This window comes from Oncorhynchus nerka, linkage group LG24 (assembly GCF_034236695.1).
Source record: "Oncorhynchus nerka isolate Pitt River linkage group LG24, Oner_Uvic_2.0, whole genome shotgun sequence".
Taxonomy (NCBI): domain Eukaryota; kingdom Metazoa; phylum Chordata; class Actinopteri; order Salmoniformes; family Salmonidae; genus Oncorhynchus; species Oncorhynchus nerka.
The window spans coordinates 48,348,381-48,376,285 of record NC_088419.1 but is presented as its reverse complement, the minus strand read 5'-3'; the positions used below and the strand labels follow the sequence as shown (position 1 = coordinate 48,376,285).

Here is a 27,905-nt window from a genome sequence, read left to right as displayed (position 1 = left end):
ACTAGAATACCCACCCTAGTCACACCCTGGCCTACCCAAATTAGAGAATAAAAGCCTCTCTATGGCCAGGGCGTGACAGTACTTTCCTGCGTTTGTCAGCAGCTCATAGCAATGCTTGAAGCACAGCGCTGTTTATGACTTCAAGCCTATCAACTCCCGAGATTAGGCTGGAAATACTATAGTGCCTATAAAAACATTCAATAGTCAAAGGAATATGAAATACAAACGGTATAAAGATAAATATTCCTATAATTGCTATAATAACTACAACCTAAAACTTCTTAACTGGGAATATTGAAGACTCATGTTAAAACGAACCATCAGCTTTCATATGTTCTCATGTTCTGAGCAAGGAACTTAAACGTTAGCTTTTTACATGGCACATATTGCACTTTTACTTTCTTCTCCAACACTGTGTTTTGCGTTATTTGAACCAAATTGAACATGTTTCATTATTTATTTGAGACTAAATTGATGTTATTTATGTATTATATTAAGTTAAAATAAAAGTGTTCATTCACTATTGTTGTAATTGTCATTATTACAAATATATATATAAAAATCGGCCAATTAATTGGTTTCAGCTTTTTTTGGTCCTCCAATAATCGGTATTGGTATCGGCATTGAAAAAAATCATAATTGGTCAAACTCTACTTGAAACATGTTGGTATTACAGACTCGGTCAGGGAGAGGTTGAACATGTCAGTGAAGACACTTGCCTGTTGGTCAGCGCATGCTCGGAGTACACGTCCTGGTAATCCATCTGGCCCTGCGGCCTTGTGAATGTTGACCTGTTTAAAGGTCTTACTCACATCGGCTACCTAGAGCGTGATCACACAGTCATCCGGAACAGCTGGTACTCTCATGCATGCTTCAGTGTTGCTTGCCTCGAAGCGAGCATAGAAGTCATTTAGCTCGTCAGATAGGAATTTGTCACTGGCAGCTCGCGGCTGTGTTTCCCTTTGTAGTCTGTAATAGTTTGCAACCCCTGCCACATCCAACGAGCGTCAGAGCTGGTGTAGTATGATTCAATCTTAGTCCTTTATTGACACTTTGTCTGTTTGATGGTTCGTCAGCGGGCATAGCGGGATTTCTTATAAGCGTCCGGGTTAGAGTCCCGCTCCTTAAAGCGGCAGCTATACTCTTTAGCTCAGAGTGGATGTAATCCATGGCTTCTGGTTGGGGTATGTACGTATGGTCACTGTGGGGACGATGTCATCAATGCACTTTTTGATGAAGCCAGTGACTGATGTGGTGTACTCCTCAATGCCATCTGAAGAATCCCGGAACATATTCCAGACTGTGCTAGCAAAACAGTCCTGTAGCCTAGCATCTGCGTTATCTGACCACTTCCGTATTGAGCGAGTGCTTCCTGCTTTAGTTTTTATTTGTAAGCAGGAATCATGAGGATAGAGTTATTGTCAGATTTTCCAAATGGAGGGCAAGGGGAGCTTTGTTTTTTTCCTCTGGTTGCACATGTAACATACTGGTAGAAATGAGGCCACTAGGAGCGCCGCCTCTAGATGAGCATTTTATATATATATATCAGACCATATACCACGGTGATGGGTTCTGACTCCTAAACTTGGAATGTTGATAATTATGAGGTATCCTATTGAAATATTGAGTGCTATAGTCTAGGGTCAACACCAGAAGTTTTTTAATGGTTGGACAGGTTTTTTTTGGTCATTGGGCTAGAAATGTATTCGGATCTGGCAACCCTGGAAGAGGGTACACTAAGGGGTTGTCAACATTTTATTAGCCATTGATTGGTCACACATCAACGCGTTGATCTATAGCCCCGCCCCTTTGCCCTGGCTGCGAGGAGCTGCTGCTGTCTGAGACACGAATAACAAATGAAAGGTTAGCTGGCGACCTTAGTAACTTGACCAAATATTGACCATTCATTTTCGGCAAGAGGATTTACCCCTGTCTGTGGTATGAAAAGGTAACTTTGGTCATCTCGCCTGAAGTTGTGGTAAGGGAAAATTCAATGAACTAACATCATTATACATGAAAGTAGCTAACTATAGCTACGTTACAGTAGATACCTGACACGAGACCATGCCACGACACGCGTTACAAAACCGATGCATTTCAATAATACACGAAGTTGCTAGTTAGCTAGTAATGTGATATAACAAATAACAGTTTATGTAAAGAAATGTCACTCTTGTGTAGTTTGTTTCCGCTACTTACTTGCTAGCTAGTTAGCTAACGGTGCAACTAGCTAGTATATAGTAGCTAACTAACGTTAGCTAGCCAGTTTCAGCTAAATATGTTTGTTGACATGTGTCATACAATATCTGTCTTGCCGGTGTACGATTAACTTACTCGTGCTTTAACTAGCTGGTAATGTTGTCTACTGATGAGATGTTTTGTAGCCAACCGCAGTGTTTAAAAATATATATATATATTTGCTAGCCAGACAAGTACAGTAGCTAGCCAACTGTTTAATACTTCGGTCTATTAGCTTTCATAACACAACACTAGTTGCAAATATTTTTGGGGACGCAAGCAAGTTTTCTCCACGTACATGCAATGAATAGTCACATGTATACGACTCATGAAGGTTGACATTTTAATTTTTGTAGCTATTTTGAAGTTGTTGTCGTGGTCTACATTTCACTTAGCAAGCTGTGTGTTCCTGTATGAAAGTAATGACAATATGTTCTTTCTAGCATTTGTCCTGGTTAAGGCACACACTAGGGCTATTGAATATGTCAAGTAACAGACATGTCCCTATTGTATAGCTCGATATGTGGTGCCACTTGATAGTGCACAAAGTATGACACACATTCCACCTTTTGTAATTGGCATGCTTTCCCCAAGGTCAGAAAGCTGAAGCATGGATTCAGCTCAGGGGAACTTCTCTCCACTCAAACGCTTTGTAGTGGCCAAAAAGAAGATCGGTGATGTGTTTGAGCAACTGCTGGAGTATGTGAAGGAAGGCTCAGCATTTGTAGAAGGTGAGTGTGTATAGTAAATCAGGTATGTTGGCAACATTTTGAATTCCAAAGTAGGCTAATTAATACACTGTTCTCTTTTCACTTTTCCTTGTGTGATTGTCAGAAACGTGTCAGAATGAAGCCTTGGAGAACATTGCAAGTCGTGACCAACAGGAGGAGATTCAGGCGTATGCTGGCAAACTGCAAACTATCAAAGATGTGCTTGCACGCAGACACATGAAGGTGGCCTTCTTTGGCAGGTAAATAAGTATAGTCGGATGCATTTTGATTTCTCCACTGTTTTGCATGTGCTTAGTTTGAGGTTAGTGTACACAGTAGGGGTGTGAACATTTTAAGCGAAGTTGGGATCCTTAACTTTAGGTAAAAAACCATAACAAAGTTTTTGTTTTATTCCCCAGATAATTAAAATCACAATTCAGTTATCACAAAACATATTATTTTTTGTGTTATAGCCGATAGGATATAAAGGCCTGGGGAAGTTGTGTAATTCAAGTAAAACCAGAGAGGAAGAGGCGAACTTTAGGCTACTTGGTGAATTTGGAAGGCGTGCAAGACGAGCCATTGTGAGATGCAGATGACCAAAATATGAGTACGTTTCTGCCTTCTTCTGCCTCTCTCCCTCTTGCTGGCCTGCCTGCTAAGGATGCAAGTGTGTGTTCAGTCTTTAGTCTGTTGTGTGTAGAATATCCTAGCCTATTCATGGCACCGATGTATTCGGGCCAGTCTTGTGAGCACAGGGTAGCCTACTTAATTTTTGCCTCATAAAATTACAGTAGGCTACTGGTAGCCTGTATCAATTATGCTTTTCAGACATAATGGAATGTGGCCGCTTGAAAGGGCCTCGGAAACAGTGTGTTTGTCTGTCTGTGAAGGTAGGCTACACTACAGTTTGTTAAATGCGGACACGAAACCTCGGGTGATATTAACAGACTTTACTTTACAGATTTTACTTATCTATAAAGGAATGTCGCTTCTGAAGCAGGACTAAAGTCCATCAATAGGCAACCAGAACTGTCAATCAAATAATTGTAAGCTGCTGCTCGCAGACCTCTACCTCCCAAAAAAGTTAAATACTGTGATTTACCAAAACATTTAGTAGAAATAAAACACATCTAGCTACCATGCCATAAAAAAAACTGCATAAAAAAACAACACAGCAGCACATCAGTCAGCATCGTTTTATTGTTGTCATGAAAAAGATTACTTTACGCTGGAGCAGAATTCTACTGTCTGAAAATGTACAGACCTGATGCAGCACTTTTTTAAAAATTGTCTGAAAAGTTATCAATTGTCGCAATCAACATTTTACTGTAGCTGCGTTCTATGTCTGTAAAGGGTTGTGGTAGATATAACTTAATTCCCCTGCCTTAGCGGTCATACATACGTAATCGGACCATTATTCCGCATTGTAAATTGACGCAGATTTTTTTCTGGACAATTTAAACTTGAAGCAAAATTATCCGTTTGTCAAATCCGTAGTACACAGCTTAGAGACTAAAACATAAATATGGGTAGATAACAGACAGCCGCAGTTAAGAGATCAATGCATCATGATATTGAGTTTTGCTTTTATTAATCAGTTTAGATTATTCTCATTACACCATGGATACAAAGCACTGTATTGTGTTGTAGTAGATGCTTATTTCCCACGCTTTCAGCATTGCTAATTGAGGATAATGAAGAAAATGTGACGTGCGACTCAGTTTCCTTTTTATTGCTGGTTTATTGAAGCATACTTTGGGCACGGCCGGTCCGCTCATTAGGCAGGATTTGCATGCAGATTGACGAGGGCGGCATTTTCTGAGCTAAACTGACTAAGACGTACCTCCAACAACACATAAAACCTCACAATTCTGAACAAAAACCATGACAATTTCTTTCATCTAGTGGCATAAGGGCTTTTTAGGTGAGCGCTCTGATAAGCAGTGCCCACTTTGTCAAAGGCAGGGGCACAAAATATTTTACTTGTCCATTCCCAGCATGCCTCTCCAGGGTGCTGTTGGAGAGACTCATCTCTGCAGCACTCCACCAACGTTCAGTCAAAAATGACATAAATCATGTAGCAGATATAGGAAATGGTAGAAAGAGTATGTGGTCTTTTCTGTAGCATACAGGCTAGAGATAAAATGTATGACAATGTAATGACACAGACACTTTTTACATCATGCTGGTTTTTCCGATCAAGTAGTCTAACCTAAATGGCGCTCAATCCCCCCCAAAAAATGAGCTGTCATGTTAATAACAAAGCAACATATCCTAAAAACAGGACAGGTCAAAGTGAAATGGACAATCACAACTGTTGTTCAGGAGTTTCACCTCATTGTCATGATCAGGGGTTTAAAATTTGTAAACATTTTTAAAAAAATATATACTTTTGCATTTCCCGCTGTGCAAATAGGCTTGTTCAGTGCTTAAATAGCCAACTTGATTAGTCACAAGAATCAGGACTAATAAAGCCAATGCAATGGCCTGTTTTACAAATTATGGGTTTACCACAAAATTCCATTGCATGTCGACATGGTAGGCTACACCTCAGTAAGCACGGACAGATGCCTTCTGGTCTTTTTTTTGGTGCCGTTCCGCACCGACCTTGATTCCGCATCCATGGACATTGGTTTTTGGTTTGGTCTGGGCCAAATCTGAACCGATCATGGGTCTATGTTTAGTTCAGATTTGGTGCAGTGTAGACCAGCCTTGATTTCAATGTCCACGGACATAGATTTTTGGTCCGGTCCATCATAGATGTCTATGTTTGGTTCCAATTTTTTTCCCGGTCTGGACCAGCCTTAATTTGGCCCCAAACATAGACGTCTATAAATTACTTATTTTCAACTTTCTTTCAGTACCGAAAGTGACCCTGATTTCAACTTCCGGAAAATATGTATTTTTCAACTTCTTAAAAATAAGTAATTTTCAAATTCAGGAAAATATGCCTTTTCAACATTCTAGAAAATATGTATTTTAAACACACCTTTTCACCTTTCATTCAGAGCCTAAATCGAACCTCTTCAACGTCTGGAAAATAAGTATTTTAGACGACTTTTCAATGTCATTTTGCTTACTGGGACTATTCTAATTTTGCGAGGGGTTTCATTTTTTGGTCTTGCCTATGGAGGCAGAATGGCAAGCACCGGCACTGACTTTAGGGATGGGCGGGATCCAGATTTTCATACCGGGTTATATGGTATTACCGCAAGGTGCGCTATTTTTTTGCGGGATGCACAAAATGTTTTATTCGGGGCTCTTGATCCAGGAGGGTATTGAATGTCTCTGCTCTAACCAAGAAGCTTTCTCTTGACATCTAGCCACTTAGCTATTTGACACGTCTTAGAGTTCTTATAGATATACTTAACTTATTGTTATAAGCAGTTGCATAGTACGCACCTCCACAGCCCAAACATGGCGTGGGTGCCCCCAACTCCCCAAAAGGTACTTTATTTTTCACGGTATTGAAAATCATATTTCTTTGATTACTTTATGGTAATCTACCACTCTAGCTATACCACAAACTAGCTATTTGACAAGATTCATCATGACATGATTGCCTATTCATAATCCAGTAAATCACATCTGGCCAACATTTCTGTAATAATGATTTCAAATCAAATCTTATTTGTCACATGTGCCGAATACAACAGGTGTGGTAATCTTCACCTTACAGTGAAATGCTTACTTACAAGCCATTAACCAACAAAGCAGTTTTAAGAAAAATACCTAATAAAATAATAATAAAAGTAACCAATCATGTTATTTAAAAATTCTTTGAGATTGTATGTATGAGGTAAAAGCAAGGTAGTTAGACTTCCTCTTACATGATCGTCTGTGCCTAGGACGAGTAATGGGAAGAGTACAGTGGTCAATGCCATGCTGAGGGACCGGGTGCTGCCCAGTGGCATGGGTCACACCACCAACTGCTTCCTGAGTGTGGAGGGCACGGACGCGGACCACGCCTACCTCAAGACCGAGGGCTCCGAGGAGGAGAAGAGCATCAAGGTAAGTTCACCGGAGATGTGGATATATTGGCTTAGGCCTAGATGCATGGAAGATTAGGCTAGCTCTTATTACCACTCATATACTAGGCAATACATCCTCAGTGAGGTTGGAATTGGGCTACCTGATTGAGTTACTTGAAGACGATTAACTCGTTTTACCACTCATAAAGTGTACCCTCACTGTCACGTTTTGATTTCTGACTAAGCAATTAATCATTAAACAACTTTAGTCTAGATAAGGTTATTGCAATCAGGACAATCACAGGTAAACATTAAATAAAGGATATTTATAAAAATATTGAGTGGTAGTGCACACTTGAAGTCGTAACTTTCTACTCCATTGGAAATATATTAAAAAACGATGGATTTCAACACCCTAACAAAAGCCTGTGTTTACACAGGATAAATATAGGTAGAAGGAAGGCATTAAAGAATGGACATGCTTGAACCCCGTATGGAAGATATCCATAATACAGAGATCTAAGCTAGAGCTACCCTCAGCTTCAACCTATTATCCATGATATAACACACTGTCTATTGGAAAATGCTGTAGAGACCATTATAACCTTTGTAAGAAGAAAAAAATCAGCAGATACTTTTCCTCCAGTTGATTGTAACACTCAAACACATTAATTGTTTTCACATCTGCATCCGGGGGACCAGAGCCTTAGCGTTATCAAACAGTATTTTTTTTAAAGGAAAGAGATGCCTCACCTTCACGTGCAGTATGTTTAAAAAATATATTTTTTAAATTTAATAGCATCTCTGGTTGTTTTGAGGAATAAAAAAATCTATATTTGATTCTGCCATTATACATTACATACAAATTGTAAGGCAAGCAAAGTTTGAGATTGATTGAAATCCAGTAAATGATACTGTGACGACTTCTCTCGTTCTAGACTGTGAACCAGCTGGGTCACGCTCTGCACATGGACGAGAGTCTGGACGCAGGCTGCCTGGTCCGAGTATTTTGGCCCAAGACCAAGTGTGCCCTGCTCAGAGACGATCTGGTTCTCGTAGACAGGTATGGCAATGGAATGCTGCCAATGACCCCACTTGACCTCCATTTACACCGCTGGTCCTAAGAGTAGGGCCCTATAAAATCCACGATGTGGAGAACACAGACGGAATCACAGAAACCAGACATTTAAAATGGAATTCAACAATGTTTAAAAATGTATTGAACTTAGTAGGGAATAAACTAAATGTATTGGAAATTCATTAATATTCCCAAGTTTATGGGAAATTCATTAATATTCCTAAGTTTATGTTAAGACATGAACAGAATGCATAAGTGATTGGTATTTCCTGCAACTTTATGAAGATGTAACGAGAATTCCCCCTGTCTGTGTATGTGCGGTGCGCGTATCTACCACATTAGTGATGATGCTAATGAAAAATCTTCTGATAGATGGCAAGGCTTTCCAAAAAACCTTCTCAATGAAATGTTAACTACAAAGTAGACTGTGCTTACCTGGCAAAAGGATATCATGATTATTTGCATCTATCCAGTAGTTATTTGTTTTGCAAACTACCATCACCGTTGCTACAAAAACACAGCTAAATGTAATTTGTATTGGTGCCACTTGTTAAAGCCACTTCAATCAGTGTACACCGGTTAAAGGAGTATTTTTAAGCCTTGAGACAATTGTGAAGGATTGTCTAAGTGTGCCTTTTAGAGGGTGAGTGGGCAAGACAAAATATTTAAGTGTCTTTGAACAGGGTATGATGGTGGGTTTGTGTCAACTGCAGTGCTTCTGGGTTCTTCACGCTCAACAGTTTCCTGTTGGTCCACCACCAAAATGACATCCAGCCTACTTGACACAACTGTGGGAAGCATTGGAGTCAACATGGGCCAGTATCCCTGTGGAACGCTTTCGACACCTTGTAGTGTCCATACCCCAATGAATTGAGGTTGTTTTGAGGGCAAAAATGGGGCTGTGCAACTCAATATTAAGGTGTTCCTAATTTTTGGTATATTCAGTGTATACAGGGTCAGTGCCAATGGCACTGGATGGCAGGGAGCTCGGCTCAAGTGATGTACTAGGCTGTCTGCATCCCCCACTGTAGTGCCATATGATTGAGGGCTGGTTGCCATACCAAGCAGTGATGCAGTCAGTCAAAATGCTTTCAATGGTGCAACTGTAGATTTTTTTTTTAGGATTTGAGGGCCCATGCCAAATCTTTTAAACCTGAGGGGGAATGGCTGCTGTCGTGGCTTCTTCACGACTGTTTCCGTATGTGTGGACCATTTGAAGTAATTAGTCATTTGGACACCAAAGAACTTGAATCTCAAGACCCATTCCACTGTAGCCCCCCTATTTCCTTTAGTCCACGATGAGAGCAAATCAAAGTTTATTTGTCACGTGTGCCGAATACAACAGCTGTAGACATTACCGTGAAATGCTTACTTACAGGAAATGCTTTCAGTGCAAAAAGGGTATTAGGTGAACAATATGTAAGTAAAGAAATAAAACTACAGTAAAAAGACAGGCTATAAAAGTAGCGAGGCTACGCACAGACACCGGTTAGTCAGGCTGATTGAGGTAGTATGTACATGTAGATATGGTTAAAGTGACTGTGCATATATGATGAACAGAGAGTAGCAGTGGCGTAAAAGGGGGGTTGGCGGGTGGCGGGACACGATGCAGATAGCCCGGTTAGCCAATGTGCGGGAGCACTGGTTGGTCGGCACAATTGAGGTAGTATGTACATGAATGTATAGTTAAAGTGACTGATCCTTGGTCTTACTATAGCTAGATATGGCTTTATAGCTACATATACACTATTGTATATATTTTTTATTCAAATAAACACTGATGCGCTGTGTATGGGGATCACCTATCAACTGAACAGCGATAAAAGCCTGAAGAAGTGAACCTGCGTGAATCTGTTTTGCTTTCCTGTGTCCCTGTATATGACGATTGCAATTGTAGCTATGCCATACGGTATGATCTGAAGTATTGTTAAATAGCCTAACTAGACTAGCCGTCATCCACCGGTGTCCCAAGTCCCATGGGAAGGATTGACCATCAATAAGCAGAGGTTGACTAAACTGTATTACTAGGAGAAGTTATGACCTTGACCTTCTAACCCTATCCGCCATCTTCTTTAGCCCTGGGACAGATGTCACGACACAGCTGGACAGCTGGATCGACAATTTCTGCCTGGACGCCGATGTCTTCGTGCTGGTGGCAAACTCAGAATCAACCCTCATGAACACGGTAAGAGTGCTCACAAGCTGATCCTCCAGGTGGTACCTAGACAGATCTGACCAATCACACATTGTATTTCTTACATGTGCTGAATACAACAGGTGTAGAATTTACAGTGAAATGCTTACTTACAAGCCCTTAACCAACAATGCAGTTATAAGTGTTAAAGTATTTACTAAATAAACTGAAGTAAACAATAAATAAAATTATAAATAAGGAAATAGAGAATAACAAATAATGATAGAGCAACAATAAAATAACAATAGCGAGACTATATACAGGGGGTACAGTGTTGATGTGCGGGGGCACAAGTTAGTCGAGGTAATTGAGGTAACAAGTAAAGCGATTATGCTTGGCTTTGTGCTTAGGGTCTTTGTCCTGTTGGAAGGTGAACCTTTGCCCCAGTCTGAGGTCCTGAGCGTTCTGGAGCAGGTTTTCATCAAGGATCTCTCTACTTTGCTCCGTTCATCTTTCTCTCGATCCTGACTAGTCTCCCAGTCCCTGCCCCTGAAAAACATCCCCACAACATGATGATGCTGCCACCACCATGCTTCACCATCAGTGGTAGAAAAAGTACCCTATTGTCATATTTGAGGAAAAGTAAAGATACCTTATGACTCAAGTAAAAGTGAGTCGCCCAGTAAAATACTACTTGAGAAAAAGTCTAAAAGTATTTAAGTATATATACTTAAGTATCAAAAGTAAGTGTAATTTCAAAAATATACTTAAGTATCAAAGTAAAAGTATGTAAATAATTTCACATTTCTTATATTAAGCAAACCAGACAGCACAATTTTCTTATTTTTGTAATATACTGATATCCATGAGCACACTCCAACACTCAGACATAATTTACAAACAAAGTATTTGTGTTTAATGAGTCCACCAGATCAGAGGCAGTAGGGATGACCAGGGATGTTCTCTTGATAAATGTGTGAATTTGAAAATGTTCCTGTCCTGCTAAGCATTTAAAATGTAATGAGTACTTCTGGGTGTAAGGGATGTGTATGGAATAAAAAGTATATTATTTATTTTAGGAATGTAGCGGAGTAAAAGTAAATTGTCAAAATTTTAAATAGTAAACCCCAACAAACTACTTATGTGGTACTTTAAAAGTATTTTTACTTAAGTACTTTACACATTTGTTCACCGTAGAGATGGTGCCAGGTTTCCTCCAGATGTGAAGCTTGTCATTCAGGCCAAAGTGTTCAATCTTGGTTTCATCAGACCAGAGAATCTTGTTTCTTATGGTCTGAGTCCTTAAGGTGCCTTTTGCCAAACTCCAAGCGGGCTGTCATGTGCCTTTTTACTGAGGAGTGACTTCTGTTTGGACACTCTACCATAAAGGCCTGATTGGTGAAGTGCTGCAAAGATGGTTGTCCTTCTGGAAGGTTCTCCTATCTCCACAGAGGAACTCTGGAGCTCTGTGCCTCGACATAATCCTGTCTCGACCTCATGACTTGGTTTTTGCTCTGACATGTACTGTCAACAGTGGGACCTTATATTGACAGATGTGTTCCTTTCCAAATCATGACCAATCAATTGAATTTACCACAAATGCACTCCAATCAAGTTGTAGAAACATCTCAAAGATGATCAATGGAAACAGGAAGCACCTGGGCTTAATTTTGAGTCTCATAGCAAAAGGTCTGAATACTTATGTAAATATTTTTTTTATTTTATACATTTGCAATAATTTCTAAAACCCTGTTTTCGCTTTGCCATTATGGGTTATTGTGTGTATATTAATGAGTAAAACATGTCATTTAAAACATTTTAGAATAATGCTGTAACGTAACAATGTGTAAAAAAATCGAGGGGTTTTAATACTTTCCTAATGCACTCTGTTCTATGAAGCAACAAATTAGCAAAATTGTTCTTCGAACAACTAGAAGGAATTGTCAACATATTTCAACAATGTTTTCAAGAAAATCTGTGCATATTAAGCAGCTTGTACCCAATTGTCATATTGGAATGATGCCTCTTTAATCTAAGGGTATTACATTTGAACTAAGTGTGAGAATTGGTATGTGAACTGACACACTAAAGGAAGTGTTTTCTTGTGAGGAAGGAGAGGTTGTTTTCTTTCCAATGCTTGTTATAGTCTAGGATAGGGCAGTCTCCATTTTGTCCAGCACTCAGGACCAGCTCTGTTTGTCTGCCGAGGCATTCACAGAATGTCAGGGCACATAGTCAATCACCGAGCTCGCTCGTTATCTGTGCCAAATCACTCTTTGAATAAGCACCCTAGGATTACCCCGCCTCTGTTTAATTAAATCATAGAACCCTATATATTTGAAGTACTCTATATAGTAGAAATGCATTATTTGACTGATAATACCTTGCTCTTGGACAAACACAATGTCTTATTCAAGTGAATGAGCACTTGTTCTAGCTAAGTTTAGTTTTTGAATGAAACTCAACTGTTTGATAAACAACAGACAATAACAGTCTTTCAATGAATGGAGCCCTTCTCTATCGAATTAGCCAATGACCTATCTTTGTGACACTTGACAAAAGCCCTTGGCACATCTCCTTCCCGTATAGACTGACTGAGTCCGTGTGTGTATACTACACGTTCCCTATTGTATTGGAGTGTTTATGTATGTGGGTCACCTACACACACAGACTGTATGTACACAGTACATTGGGACACCTTATCTCTGAATTGTGGCTAAAGGTTAAATACTTGCCGCAGTCTGGTGTAGTCGGTAAAGTTTTAGACTCCGGACCACATACGTCCTTGGCAACCGGGTTTTCGAGCCCCACCTCGACCAACTGTCTCTGCCTCCTCCTCCAATATCTATCCACCGATTTCTCTTCCAACTGTCCTGTTAAATGAAATCAATCAAATTATATATCCTTATGATATCCTTATGATATATATATATATATTTTTTTAAGTAAAGGTTAACACAGCCTTACTAATATCAAAGTGCTGTTTCTTTGTTGGTGCGCTAACTATTTCTGACCATGCATTTTTTTTGTGTGTCCTCCAGGAGAAGCATTTCTTCCACAAAGTGAACGAGAAACTCTCCAAACCTAACATCTTCATCCTCAACAACCGCTGGGATGCCTCGGCCAGCGAGCCAGAGTACATGGAGGATGTGAGTGTCTTACCAACAATAACGGGGCATTAATACATTTTTTGAAAGTTCAGAATAGAAGAATTAGCCACTGGTGCTGAATTTATTGTTAATAACAAACTATAGTTCTGACAAGTCGGTTAGGACATCTACTTTGTACATGACACATGTAATTTTTCCAACAATTGTTTACAGACGGATTATTTCACTTATAATTCACTATCACAATTCCAGTGGGTAAGAAGTTTACATACACTAAGTTGACTGTGCCTTTAAACAGCTTTGAAAACTCCAGAAAATGATGTCATGGCTTTATAAGTTTCTGATGGGCTTATTGACATCATTTGAGTCAATTGGAGGTGTACCTGTGGATGAATTTCAAGGCCTACCTTCAAACTCAGTGCCTCTTTGCTTGACATCATGGGAAAATCAAAAGAAATCATCCAAGACCTCAGAAAAACAATTGTAGACCTCCACAAGTCTGGTTCATCCTTGGGAGCAATTTCCAAAGCCTGAAGGTCCACGTGTACTATTGTTTGTATAGATGAACAAGTATAAACACCATGGGACCACACAGTCATCATACCGCTCAAGAAGGAGACGCGTTCTGTCTCTTAGAGATGAACGCACTTTGGCACGAAAAGTGCAAATCAATCCCAGAACAACAGCAAAGGACCTTGTGAAGATGCTGGAGGAAACGGATTAAAAAAAAAGTATCTATATCCACAGTAAAATGAGTCCTATATCAACATAACCTGAAAGGCCGCTCAGCAAGGAAGAAGCCACTGCTCCATAACCGCCATATCAAAGCCAGACTATGGTTTGCAACTGCCCATGGGGACAAAGATCTTACTTTTTGGAGAAATGTCCTCTGGTCTGATGAAACAAAAATAGAACGGTTTGGCCCTAATGACCATCGTTATGTTTGGTAGGAAAAAGTGGGAGGCTTGCAAGCCGAAGATCATCATCCCAACCGTGAAGCATGGGGGTTGCAGCATCATGTTGTTGGGGTGCTTTGCTGCAGGGGGGACTGGTGCACTTCACAAATGATGGTGATCCTAACTGACCTAAGACAGGGAATTTTTACTAGGATTAAAGGTCAGGAATTGTAAAAAGCTGAGTTGAAATGTATTTAGCTAAGGTGTATGTAAACAGGTCGGCCACCAGGCAGGTCGGCCACCAGGCAGAACTGTGCACTAGGCCTATCTATCGACTTCAACTGTATATTTAGTATTGTTTTATTTATAAAGGATCACTTTTTTTTTATGTTTCATAATTTTTAAGAAATTCACTGAGGAAACTCCTCTGAGGAGCCTCCACTGCCATATATGGCATATACAGTATACCACTCAAGCCTCGAGCTGAAGTGTAAATTACGTTTATGACTCCATGAGTGTTTTTGTTAGTGATATGTGGTAATGTTGTAGTAATGATGCAGTAACGTTTCCCCCTACAGGTGCGGAAGCAGCACACGGACCGCTGTGTCAACTTCCTGGTGGATGAGCTGAAGGTAATGGACCGGGAGCAGGCGCCCAACCGCATCTTTTTTGTGTCGGCCAAAGAAGTGCTCAACTCCCGCATGCAGCGAGCTCAGGGTATGCCAGAGTCCGGTAAGCCCCGCGGTGGTCAAACCAGGAGGCTGTGGGCGTGTCGATGGGTGGGTAGGCAAGCGGGTGTGGATGTGTGTGTGTGTGTGTGTTGATGGGTGGGTAGGTGTGTGTTTTGGTGTCCGCAGTGGTCAAACCAGGTGTGTATTGTTGTTGGTAGGTAGTAAGGATGTCACAAATAGTTTTTTCTTAATGTTTAAACGGCCATTTTTTGTGTTTTCTGGTAAAACAATCTTAAAATTCCATGTGAATTCACAACGCAGCTGTGCTGCTGCCAGCACCGGTCTCACGCTGCATCCCTTTTCGATGGTTAAGCATTGCACCTGTACTACCATTACTGTCCCTCAACTCCACCACGCAAAGTTCGCATTTCCTTCTCATTTAACTTCTCAAAGTATTGCCATACAGGATTTTGCTGCTGTCGCTCGTCTTTCTCTGCCATTTTTCCAACTGTTAACGACGATGACGTAGTGAGAGTCGACTCCAAAATAATTGATTCCTCACATGTCGATACCCATTTCTGAGTGTCAAGATACCAGAATCGACTCCTAAGATGATGTATTTTTATAACGGAGGAGACTGATTAGTAGCCATACTTCCGAAAACACAAACACTTGCATCTTTCAGTGCGCCAGTGAGGGATGGAGAGAGAGGGGAGGGGCACAGTATAGGCAGGTCGGCCACCAGGCAGAACTGTGCACTAGGCCTATCTATCGGCAATCAAAATCTCACAGTGCTGTATCTCACAATTTGTTGGCTTGCAATGTCTCACAACTTCAGTAAAACAGGGCCTATCATCAACAAATAGGCAAGATGCAACACTTCACGGTCACACACAGTATATGCTCATGTGTACGGGTTTGATTCACGCTGTTCACAGCGAGGTAGCCAGGTCTTAGTTGTTGTGGAAATTGACCCACTCTGCCTTTTACAGTTAGTTAGGCTATAACACAGAAAATAATTTTTGTGATAACTGTGCTGTGATTCAAATTTTGTGGGGGGAAAACACTTAAGAATTGTTGTTAACGTTAAGGATCCCAATTTCATTTAAACATTTAAGCGTTCACACCTCTAGTAAGTAGTTCAGTGGGTAGTGTCGTGGAAATTCAGTACTGAGAAAGATTTGGTAATTTCTTCAAACAAGCATTTTTATTTCATATCGATTTAATTATTGCAGTAATGAGTCTGGTCGCCCCCCCCACCCTTGAGTGTTGGACCGAGTAACCTAACCTTTACACAAATGCAGAGTACTATATGTACCTGGCACTAACAATGCTCAGTCATGGTTGGTTCAATCCCCCTCATGCAGACCAAGGAGCATCATAAGCCACTCTGGGTTCATCCTGTTGTTATCTGCACGTAGGTTGTTGTCTTAACCCCACCTTTGCTTAGTTTCCCAGATGCAAGGATTATTTTGAGACAGTGACTCCTCCTGGCTATCTCGGCTAAACCCACCACATCTTGTCTATGTAATGCAGTCTTTAACTCATTTGTCAGCTCAAGCCATCTCCAGTGACCATACAGCCCAGATTAGCTGCAGGGAACTAGAGTGGAGCCCATGAAAACACAGAATTAAGCAGAACTGTCCTATTTGTTAATTATTAATTGCTCGGTTTGGGGGTGTGTTGGTGGCTGTATTAGTGACAGATGGGTGTGGGGCAGGCTCACTCAGGTCAAAGGTTGTGTCCTGTCCACACTGTGTGTGCAGAATGCCTTCTAGGCCTCCCCAAATTAGATCCACAGTGTACTATCTAAACAAAACATCCCCAGCCAAGCTAGAAAACAATCAAACTAAAACTTTCCTATCAACTCTGGCTAACACCACCCTACATGGGATCAAGCCACTTATGCAATCCATTGGCTCACATGCTCCAAAATGACCTTTCGTTTGAGTATTATGGTGAATGTGGTCTTGCGAGCTCTGCTTTTAGCCTGGCATCTTCTCTCCACCTGGTTATACTTTATCCACATCCTTTCTAGGTTGAAGGGATGTTTCACTTTTTGCAAGTTTGATCTTATTTTCAACGTACATACATGTTGCCGTTTCATCCAAATTGTGTTAGTTGGTTTAGTTAGTAGATTCTCATGGCCAGGGTTGGGTAGTAATGGATTACACATAACAAGGATTACATAATCTGATGGGGGAAAATTAAGTATCGTGAATCATGCATTCCTGCTGGGACATACAGTATTTCTTGAGTCACACCATTTTAGTACACTTTGAATGAAGCACATTGAATCGGTTTATATAAGATCATTAAACTAGAAAAATAAAATGCCTGACCCCACAACAAGGTTTTGGTGCAACCAAATCATCGTAGGAGTTTGAAGCCAAAATGGCAGTGTGCTACACTCCGTTATGGAGAGATAATGGTGCTGTGATGTGGTGGTCTTTTGTTTGACAGTGTGCCGCTTTCTCAGGTGGAGCTTTAGCAGAAGGCTTCCACGAGAGGCTCAAGGAGTTCCAGAGTTTCGAGAGGATATTTGAGGCAAGTTCTAGTGTGTGCGTGTCTGTTTGTGTGTGTGTTTAACACCACTCGTTCTCAGCCTCAAACATGGAGATTGTTTAATGATTAGATGCAACGTCTCCAACTCCTCTGAAATGTATATGAAAACCCCACAGTATGAAGTAATTCATTTCAAATTAAATGGCAGAACTATTTAGGATTTTTTTTTTTTTTTAATGAAGTGAAATCTGTGTGTAGTCCAGTCAAGCCAAACACCATGGCTCCTCAGTCAAACTCACTCTCTCTCTGAATTCTCCTTCCTGGATTTTGCCAGTGTGACACTGGACTTAGTTTTGGAGCGATCTGGGAGGATGGCCAGAACTGGCACTTATCACATTTATCTTCTAGTGACTAGGGAAAATAAATTGATAGTTACATGTCACAATAATATTAAATTGATATTTGACTCCACTCATTTTTTTTTGCCTCTATTGGTAGTGCCAAAACGATTTTATTTTTCATCCAATAGTTTGTTCTCCATCTTCTATTTAAATAGTGAGCCAACGTGTTTTCAGCACTTTTATTTCCCTGACTGATCAAAACTCATTTTCTCATGCTCTCCCGTCTCTCTGCAGCAGACATATATAGTGAGCAATGTTTGGACCATCAAATTGCAATAAAATCACAGTATCGAATGGAAATGCATATAGAATCGCAATACATATCATATCGGCACCTACGTATCGTAAGGTCCCTGGCAATTCCCAGCCCTGTTATCTTCCTCCTAAAGGGACAGAGATTTTCCAGGGGCACCTGCTCAAGCACAATGGTAGCTGCTGCTGTTTGTGGATGTGTGCGTAGAGAAATGGTATAGAAAAGATTTGCAAGAGAGAATATTCTGTAGTTATGCTGCCTCATACCGTTTACCTCTTTATTGGGTCGGACACCTAAAGGAAAAACTGTTGAATAGGATGTTAACTAGATTCTGTCCCATGCCACTACAGATGTGAGTGGTGAACCATTCTAATCACTCTATTTCTATGATCCTGTGCTGCGAGAGAAACCTGTAGTCTCGACCTCCCAACTCATCTCCGAACTACTAGTCTCTCTCCACCAATCGCGAGTCGCCAAGCCGGCGCCTCAGAACCCCTGCTTAGGCCAATCAATGTGTACATTGCCATCAATCTGCGTCTTCATTGCTGAAGTCTAGATTTGCTTAGGCGAGGATCATCTGTTTCTTTCAGTTACATTTTCATTCTGTTCACTCTGTCTCATGTTTGATTCTGTTGCCTGCATTTAGTATTTTCTGAGTTGTTTTATGTTTTAAATAGTAATCCTCTTTTCTTAGGATTGTTGTTTCTTGTGTTGACTTTTGTTCCTATGATTTTGCTATTGCTTCATTAACACGTTACTGTGAACCTAGAACCAACGGGGCTGTGGGACTCTTGATACAGAGCTGCTGATGGCAAATGCCTTTTTTCTTTTTTTCACATTCTTAAATTGCTTCAGCAGTTATCTATCTTGTCCCCTTTCGTCCCACCACCACTGTGTGTGTCGCCACCCTGTGTGTGTGTTTCGCAGACCCCATTCACAGTGACGTGTGTGCTATTATATGGCCTCGCAGGAGTGTATCTCGCAGTCAGCAGTGAAAACAAAGTTTGAGCAGCACACTATAAGGGCCAAGCAGATCACTGAAACGGTCAAAGCCATCATGGATGCCATCAACATCGAGGCGGCAGAGAAGAGGTGGGTGTGCCCTGTCCCATCCCCGCATCACTCTGTTCTTTCGGGGTGGTCTTCTGTTTAATCGTTGCCAAATGTTCCTGTAGCACTTTTACATTTTATCACAATTCAATATTTTTATCCAATGAATATTACGATACCTTGGTATCTGTTGTAATAGCAGTTTAGTCGTATGCTATGGACATTGGATCGCAATCCGTGTACTTCCTGGTGGAAGCACTGACTTCCTGTGTCTCACCTTACCACTTCCTGTCTGCCGTATAGAGTGGCCTCATTGGAGGACCGTGAATACCAGATGGATCGTCTGGAGTTTGTGAAGAACCAGCTCAGCCTGCTCATAGAGGACATCAAGATGAAGATCAAGGCCATTACAGAAGAGGTGGAGAGCAAGGTAAATCATGCTATTCTGATAACATGAATTTTTTTCCAATATGTTTGTGAAATATGCCCATCCTAAGCCTCTTAACAGTGCAGGGAAGCACAACTCTGTCCCTCCAGGATCATACTGCCAACTACAATTTCTGGATTTATTACAGCCGTAACTCAATCCATTCCAAGGGTTACCACAAGTGGTGCAAATTTTAAAAAATAAAAACATTTTCCCAGGCACTAATACAACCGTTTTCTCTAGGTGTCTAGCGCCATGGGCGAAGAGATCTGTCGTCTCAACGTGCTAATTGAGGAGTTCCACTCGGACTTCCAACCCTCGCCCCACGTCCTCAAGCTCTACAAATCAGTGAGTTTGATTTTTCGTTACACCAAAGACTGCCACTGCGGACACAGGTCTGCTTTCTATGGCAGCTTCTCCTTGAAATTGAAGCTTTGTCGCTAATGTAACAGACTGAGCATTTAGGTTATGACCATCATGACTCTAACACATAGTAGTAGTGACCTCTTTTTCTGTGACCGTTCCATGACCATTCCTTGACTGTTCCATCTCTGACCATGTCCTGCGGTTGCCCACCCTCACCCTGTGTACAGGATCTACTGAGCCATATTGAAGAGGGCATGGGCAAAAACCTGGCCTTCCGCTGCTCCAATGCCGTCAACGCCTCCCTGCAGTCCTCCCAGAGAGACATGATCGGTAGGTAGTTGGTGCAGCACGTAACACCACCCCATAAAACAGGCTGTGTTTAGGCTAGCCCTGGTCATGATTAGCCTGGTCCCACATCTGTTAATGCTGTCTTCACTACTCTTATGGTCAAGAGTTGGCATGACAACACAAGCAGATCTGGGTTCAGGTTTGGTCATGACACAGGCTCATAGGCTCACGATCCCGTGTGTGTGCCCAGGCAACCAGTCATAAAGCAGATTGACAAAGATCTAATGGACCTCTATGAAATTACTTTGAGGGAGTAAACCAATTGGTTGAGGAAAAGTACGCCCAGCGCACTTCTCACCCATTTATTCCTCTCAGATCATTGTGTGTTTAGAGACGGTCATGGAAAGGAAGGCCCTGTTTTAAATCCTACCTTTTATGTAATCTAACACAATTGGGTAGGGGGCCTATTCAGAGGGTTCTACTACATAGCTTCCACTGATCCAGTTCTGTCAGATCTCTGAGGACTGCAAGGAACAAGGGAAGCAGGAAGTATTTGGATCAAAAGTCATCTAGACGATTTCAGTGACGTCACCTGACTTGTCTGTTTCCTTCCTTGTTTCTCCCCACCACCAGAGAGTATGCAGCCTCTGCTGCCCCCTGCTGTTCAGAGCCAGATACAAACGCTTGTGCCAAGCCGCAAATTTGACCTGAGCTACAACCTGAACTGCGCCACGCTCTGCTCAGACTTCCAGGAGAACATTGAGTTCCAGTTCTCAATGGGCTGGACGGCACTGGTCAACCGCTTCCTGGGGCCTACCAATGCAAAGCGGGCCCTCATGCTGGTCGACAGGAACTTCCAAGTAACGCAGGTAAGACAGCTACAGGAAGAAGTTTCCTCAACTTACAGATCTAGGATCTGCTTTCCCTCCCACAGTCCCTCCCTTAACCATTAGTGGGGGAAATGTAAAAATGTCCCAGGATCAGGGTCTTGGGGCAACTTCTCGTTATTCCAGTAAGATACGAAGGTGAGAAATTATGGGGATAGGTACTTTGGTCAAATGTATGTATGTGGGCACCCCATGACGTTAGTGGATTTGGCTATTTCAGCCACACCCGTTTCTGACCGTTGTGTAAAATCGAGCACACACCATACAATCTCCACAGACAAATATTGGCAGTAGAATGGCCTTACTGAAGAGCTCAGTGACTTTCAACGTATCACCGTCATAGGATACCACCTTTCCAACAAGTTAGTTTGTCAAATATCTATCCTGCTAGAGCTGCCCCGGTCAATCGTAAGGTGCTGTTATTGTGAAGTGGAAACATCTAGGAGCAACAATGGCTCAGCCATGAAGTGGTAGGCCATACAAGCTCACAGAACGGGACAGTCAAAAGTGCTGAAGTGGGTAGCAAATAAAAATAGTCTGTCCTCGGTTGCAACACTTACTACTCAGTTCCAAACTGCCTCTGGAAGCAACGTCAGCACAAGAACTGTTTGTCGGGAGCTTTGTGAAATGGGTTTCCATGGCCGAGCATAACCCTAAGATAACCATGCGCAATGCCAAGCGTCAGCTGTTGTGGTGTAAAGCTTGTGGCCATTGGACTCTGGAGCAGTGAAAACTGAAGTGATGAATCACGCTTTACTATCTGGCAGTCAACGGACTAATCTGGGTTTGGCGGATGCCAGGAGAATTTTACTTGCCCCAATGCATAGTGCCAACTGTAAAGTTGGAATAATGGTCTTGGGCTGTTTTTCATGGTTCGGGCTAGGCCCCTTAGTTCCAGCGAAGGGAAATCTTAATGATACAGCATCCAATGACATTCTAGATGATTCTGTGCCTCCAACTTTGTGGCAACAGTTTGGGGAAGGCCCTTTCCTGTTTAAGTATGACAATGCTCCTGTGCACAAAGCAAAGTGCATACAGAAATGGTTTGTTGATCGATGTGGAAGAACTTGACTGGCCTGCACAGAGCCCTGACCTCAACCCCATCGAAAACTTTTGGGATTAATTGCAACGCCAGACTGCGAGCAAGGCCTAATCGCCCAACATGAGTGCTCGACCTCACTAGTGCTCTTGTGGGTGAATGGAAGCAAGTCCTCGCAGCAATGTTCCAACATTTAGTGGAAAGCCTTCCAAGAAGAGTGGAGGCTATTATCAGCAAACGGATGACCAACTCTATATTAATGGCCATGATTTTGGAATGAGATGTTCGACGAGCAGATGTCCACATACCTTTGGTCATGTCTGTCGTAGCTGTAGTGTGATATGATATACGACTAATAGATTGTTAATAGTCTTGATGCTGGTCAACAAGAACTTTCAGGTAACCACAGTTGAAACACATGGGTTAGATATAATACACACTAATCAATATGTTTTAGTGTGTAATGGATAATGTAGAGTAGACAGGATGTCGATACCACTTTTAAAATACAGTTTCAACCAAACCTGTCATTCTCCAATATTAGGCCTGTGAACTTATTCTTCCCCTTCATATTCTGGCCTAACTGATATGCTGATATTTGTATATTTTGAATTCAAACAAACATACATACATACATACACACACACACGCACGCACGCACGCACACACTGATAGTTCACCAGTGAAACAATGGAGAAATTCAAATGAGCTGGGAGCTCCTTTCCTATAGTACATTGTCCCAATAACATCCCTGGTATAGGATAAGGTGCATTCAGAAAGTATTCAGACCCCTTGACTTTTTCCACATTTTGTTACATTACAGCCTTATTCTAAAATTGATCCAAATTACATTTTTCCCTCAACAATCTACACACGATACCCCATAAAGGAAAAACTGTTTAATTTGATGCAATTCAAAATTGAGCTCAGATGAATCCGGTTTCCATTGATCATCTTTGAGATGTTTCTACAACTTGATTGGAGTGCACCTGTGGTAAATTCAGTTGATTGGACATGATTTGGAAAGGCACACAACTGTCTATATAAGGTCCCACAGTTGTCAGAGCAAAAACCAAGCTATGAGGTCGAAGGAATTGTCCGTAGAGCCCAGAGACAGGATTGTGTCGAGGCACAGATCTGGGAAGGTTCCCAAAACATTTCTGTAGCGTTGATGGTCCCCAAGAACATAGTGGCCCCCATCATTCTTAAATGGAATAAGTCTGGAACCACCAAGAGTCTTCCTAGAGCTGGCCGCCCAGCCAAACTGAGCAATCGGTGGAGAAGGGCCTTGGAGGTGACCAAGAACCCGATGGTCACTCTGACAGAGCTCCAGAGTTCCTCTGTGGAGATGGGAGAACCTTCCAGAAGGACAAACATCTCTGCAGGCATTCTACAAATCAGGCCTTTATGGTAGAGTGGCCAGACGGAAGCCACTCCGCAGTAAAAGGCAGATGACAGGCAACTTGGAGTTTGCCAAAAGGCACCTTAAGGACTCAGACCATGAGAAACAAGATTCCCTGGTCTGATGAAACCAAGATTGAACTCTTTGGCCAGAGGAATGTCTAGTGGAAACCTGCCACCATCCCTACGGTGAAGCATGGTGGTGGCAGCCTCATGCTGTGGGGATGTTTTTCAGCGGCATGGACTGGGAGACTAATCAGGATCGAGGGATAAATGAATGGAGCAAAGTACAGAGATCCTTGATGAAAACCTGCTCGCTCAGGACCTCAGACTGGGGTGAAGGTTCACCTTCCAACAGAACAACGACCCTAAGCACACAGCCAAGACAATGCAGGAGTGGCTTCAGGATAAGTCTCTAAATGTCCTTGAGTGGCCCAGCTAAAGCCTGGACTTGAACCTGATCGAACATCTCTGGAGAGACTTGAAATAGCTGCGCAGCGACGCTCCCCATCCAACCTGGCAGAGTTTGAGAGGATCTGCAGAGAAGAATGGGAGAAAGTCCCCAAATACAAGTGTGCCAAACTTGTAGTGTCATACCCAAGAAGACTCGGCTGTAATCGCTGCCAAAGGTGCTTCAACAAAGTACAGAGTAAAGGGTCTGAATACTTATGTAAATATGATATTCCCGTTTTTTTCTTTTATTATTCATGCATTTTCAAAAATGTCTACTTTGTCATTACTGTGTCCCTCCTTCCTGTCCTGTTAAAGATGACACACTCCCTGTCCACCACGCCCTCCAGTGGCCCCTCCAGTGTGGCGGTAGCACATCCCCAGGACGCCGCGCTCTCCCATGAGGAGCTGATGATGTCCATGGCCACCAACCTGGCCTCCCTCACCTCCCGCACCTCCATGACTGTGGTCATCGTTGGAGGAGTGGTGAGTAATAGTACTCCCACCTAATCTGGCAACCCGTTTGTCACCCGTTTGTCATTATAATGGGCTATACAGTACGGACCAGGCTCTATACATGCATCCATACATCTCAATCCATCTTAAATGAAGTGGCAAAAATAAATCCTTTATCTAGACTATTTGATTTATAGTATAGATATATTTAGCACACACTAAAATAAAATATTTTTCTACGAGAATCCTGGTATATTGTATATGTATGGCTCTATACAGATGTGTAACCAACACAACAGATGTAGCTGATTAATATGGGTGCTGCTTCCCATACAGAGTTCCACTACCAAAAAAATGAAAACCACCTCTCTCTTACCCGTGTGTGTGCTAGGTGTGCCGGACGGTGGGCTGGCGGCTCATAGCCCTGTCGGCCTCCATGTACGGCCTGCTCTACTTGTGGGAGAAGCTCACATGGACCACCAAGGCCAAGGAGCATGCGCTCAAGCGCCAGTTTGTGGACTACGCCACAGAGAAACTACAACTCATTGTCCGCTTCACCAGTGCCAACTGCAGCCACCAGGTCCAGCAGTAAGTACAGGCTGTATTCTGTATAAATGCCATTTCTGGGAATAAGGATCAGCTTAAAGGGGGAAGTTCACTCTAAAATCTAGGTTTGTTTCTATTTTAAACCAGTTTTGAGTTATCGAAAGTGGCTGACAATCAGTATTTCCATGTTATCAGATCCTTTTGTGTGCATTAGGACACGAGTTTTAAAACTGGGGTCAGTTACTGCAGGTGGTCCGTCAATTTTTATTATAAACAAAAACATACAGTACCAGTCCAAAGTTCGGACACACCTACTCATTCCAGGGTTTTTATTTATTTTTACTATTTTCTACATTGTAGAATAATAGTGAGACATCGTCACTATGAAATAACACATATGGAATCATGTAGTCACCAAAAAAAAGTGTTAAAATAAATCCAAATAGATTTTATATTTGAGATTCTTCAAAGTAGCCACCCTTTGCCTTGATGACATTTTTCCCCTCTTGGCATTCTCTCTTGGAAATATTTGGACATTTTATGTGAATTTTCTTTTCATGACTTGCGTAACTGCAACAGAATACCATCGTGAATACTATTTTTATGTCTCTGCGTCCAGTATGAAGGAAGTTAGAAGTAGTTTCACTAGCCAATGCTAACTGGCGTTAGCACAATGACTGTTCATCCGACTCTGGGGAGTAGATAAATGGCTTCATTGCCAAAATCTCAAACTCCCATTTTAATATGGAGGAAATTAGTCATTGGAGCTAATTACAGCTAAACTGTGTAGAATTGCTGTAAATTTGCTTCAAAGCTTCAAAATATTCTCTCAGTTGAATGAAACAGTTTGTAGAATTGCTGAAAAATGTGTTTACAACAGCAACATTTTATCTATGGTGCCAAGATACATTTCTAAGTTTACACTTCCTCTTCCAATGAACTCTGGGGAGGTCAAAATAATGACACTTGTCTACCAAATCGATTCATTTTAAAATGTTGATTAGCCTCCTTTTACTTGCCATTTATCATTCACCTAATGATAAGACATGACGTTTTTGTTTATTTTGCTAACGTTTGATGGATCGCCGGTGTGCCTGGGCCCCTGCTCCTTGCATTAGGACACATCTACAGGCCTCAATCCCAGTACAGTAACTAATTTTTGAGCCTCGTATGTAGATGTTTCTAAACACTCTGGCTTTATGAACCGATTCACTACTGATGTGTATTAAGTGCAAAAATCTGCTGAAAGCCAAATCTATGCACCTCTTGCTACCTTACTTCCCTCCCGCTCCCCTCTTTTCTGTGAAGTGGTGAATAAATAAGTGATAGAGCGCTTTGACCTTTGTTGCCCAGGGAGATGGCCACGACCTTTGCGAGGTTGTGTCAGCAGGTGGACCTGACACAGAGGGAGCTGGAGGGAGAGATCAGCCGACTGACCGCTAAGGTCCAGACTCTGGAGACCGTCCAGAGCCACTCCAAGACCCTCCGGTCAGTCTAGCTACCTCCAATGTCCAGTGTTACCCCATACCTTTTCCCCTTGCATAGCTCTATTGCCCCCCCCCCCCTCTTAAAACATTTACATCCCCAATGCATTTGATTTAACATTTTGATGCTTATGGTGCTTTGGTAGTCTGTCTTTCTTTCCTAGAAAAATATATCGTCACATTTTGGCATTTATTCAGCATTGGCATATTTTCAACCTAACTTCCATTTCCCCTGAAAAAGAGAAGTGTGAACTCTGCTTGGGTGTCTTTATAAGCCTGCTCCAATAGGTTACTTCACTGTTGGTTGTATTGAGGGTTCAAGGTCAGAGATATGCCATTTGAACTGAATGTGTGTAGTTTTTTTTAGTTTCACTTGAGGTGAACAGCATTCATTTGTCAGTAAACCTCAACACGGTTCATTTGGATAGGCATTTTCACCTCATTATAATTGGTTGTACATCATTAGTGTGCCAATAGATCTTGGTCTATGTGTAAACATCTTTTTCTATATATTTTCAGGCACAAAGCCACAGAGTTTGAGAGGCAATTGGAGGCTTTTACAGACCAGTATCTGAATCCCCATAAATGATGGACTGGGTTTCTCTCTCTGGCTCTACTGGCTCCCCTAGCGACTCAGTCCTAGCAAATGGAATTGACTCTCCCCCCCTGACCTCCCCTCTCCACTCAGAGAAGATAGGTCCACCCTCCGACAATATTGCTCCCGGGATTCCCCCACCTCCGAACAGATGTTTCTCTAAGAGATTTGTTGAAGTGTGTCCAGTCTTCCACACACTTTAGAAAAGGACTTTGCAGAGAACAAACTGCCCATTAGTTCAACAAACCAAACTGCCTGTAACACAAATACAAACTCTGTGTAACTGTGTGAATCAGTCGTGTGAATACAGTTCCGAAGGTCAGGACATAAACTCGGTTGGCATGAGATTGAAGGTTGGGTGCTGTAGCCTGTACATTGACACTACTGCTCTTATAACTGTGAATATGCCTTTCACTAACTCCTGAAGTGTGTGTGTGTGTGTTTGTGTGTGGAAAAATGTAGGCATGTGATTTTCATTCAGATCTGAATTTGTTCTGGTTTACACCATTGTAAAAAAAAAAAAAAAAAAATAGAATTCTGTGTGTGTTTTTTGTGAAGGACCTACATAAATTCAGAGGAAATCCATTTGAATTCAGAAAAACAATCAAAATTACTAACGTCCGGCTCATAGTGTTTTGATAAATAGAAGCATTGTATAACTTCCTCTGCCGTTTCAACTAATTTGACATGTCATGAGAATACATTTGAACAATCTCCACTTTGTAAAAAAAGTGTTTTCCTTTCATGATGAATTTGAATGGAAATGCATCCTGATTTACCTGAATCTATTAAAATAATATTCTATGTCATTGATTCTGTTTGTTATTTTACATGGGGTAGCTTTGCTGTAGAATCTCTAATGGAAACAACATTAAACTGAAGACTGCACTTTTACTGAATGGTAGATGGTCAGCATTCAAGCAACTATGTTTGAAAAGTAATTTGT

General features: G+C 41.7%; 1 protein-coding gene across 4 annotated transcripts; it reads left to right on the top strand.

Annotated features, from left to right (window-relative positions):
- Positions 1-1,802: 1,802 nt before the first annotated feature.
- Positions 1,803-27,768, top strand: LOC115108065 (mitofusin-1-like). Of its 4 annotated transcripts, none has more exons than XM_029631993.2 (18): positions 1,803-1,978; positions 2,838-2,969; positions 3,073-3,208; positions 6,800-6,962; positions 7,861-7,985; positions 10,077-10,185; positions 13,176-13,283; positions 14,719-14,872; positions 17,291-17,358; positions 18,941-19,062; positions 19,324-19,450; positions 19,691-19,795; positions 20,041-20,143; positions 20,735-20,970; positions 24,197-24,364; positions 24,726-24,922; positions 26,234-26,368; positions 26,884-27,768. In XM_029631993.2, the coding sequence occupies exons 2-18, from the start codon at positions 2,849-2,851 to the stop codon at positions 26,951-26,953; spliced, it is 2,247 nt and encodes a 748-aa protein (XP_029487853.1). In that variant the 5' UTR covers positions 1,803-1,978; positions 2,838-2,848; the 3' UTR covers positions 26,954-27,768. The 4 variants fall into 4 exon arrangements, with proteins under 4 accessions (XP_029487853.1, XP_029487854.1, XP_029487852.1 ...); XM_029631994.2 differs by having other exon boundaries at positions 2,833-2,969; positions 14,719-14,857; XM_029631992.2 differs by having other exon boundaries at positions 2,833-2,969.
- The last annotated feature ends 137 nt before the right edge of the window (positions 27,769-27,905 follow it).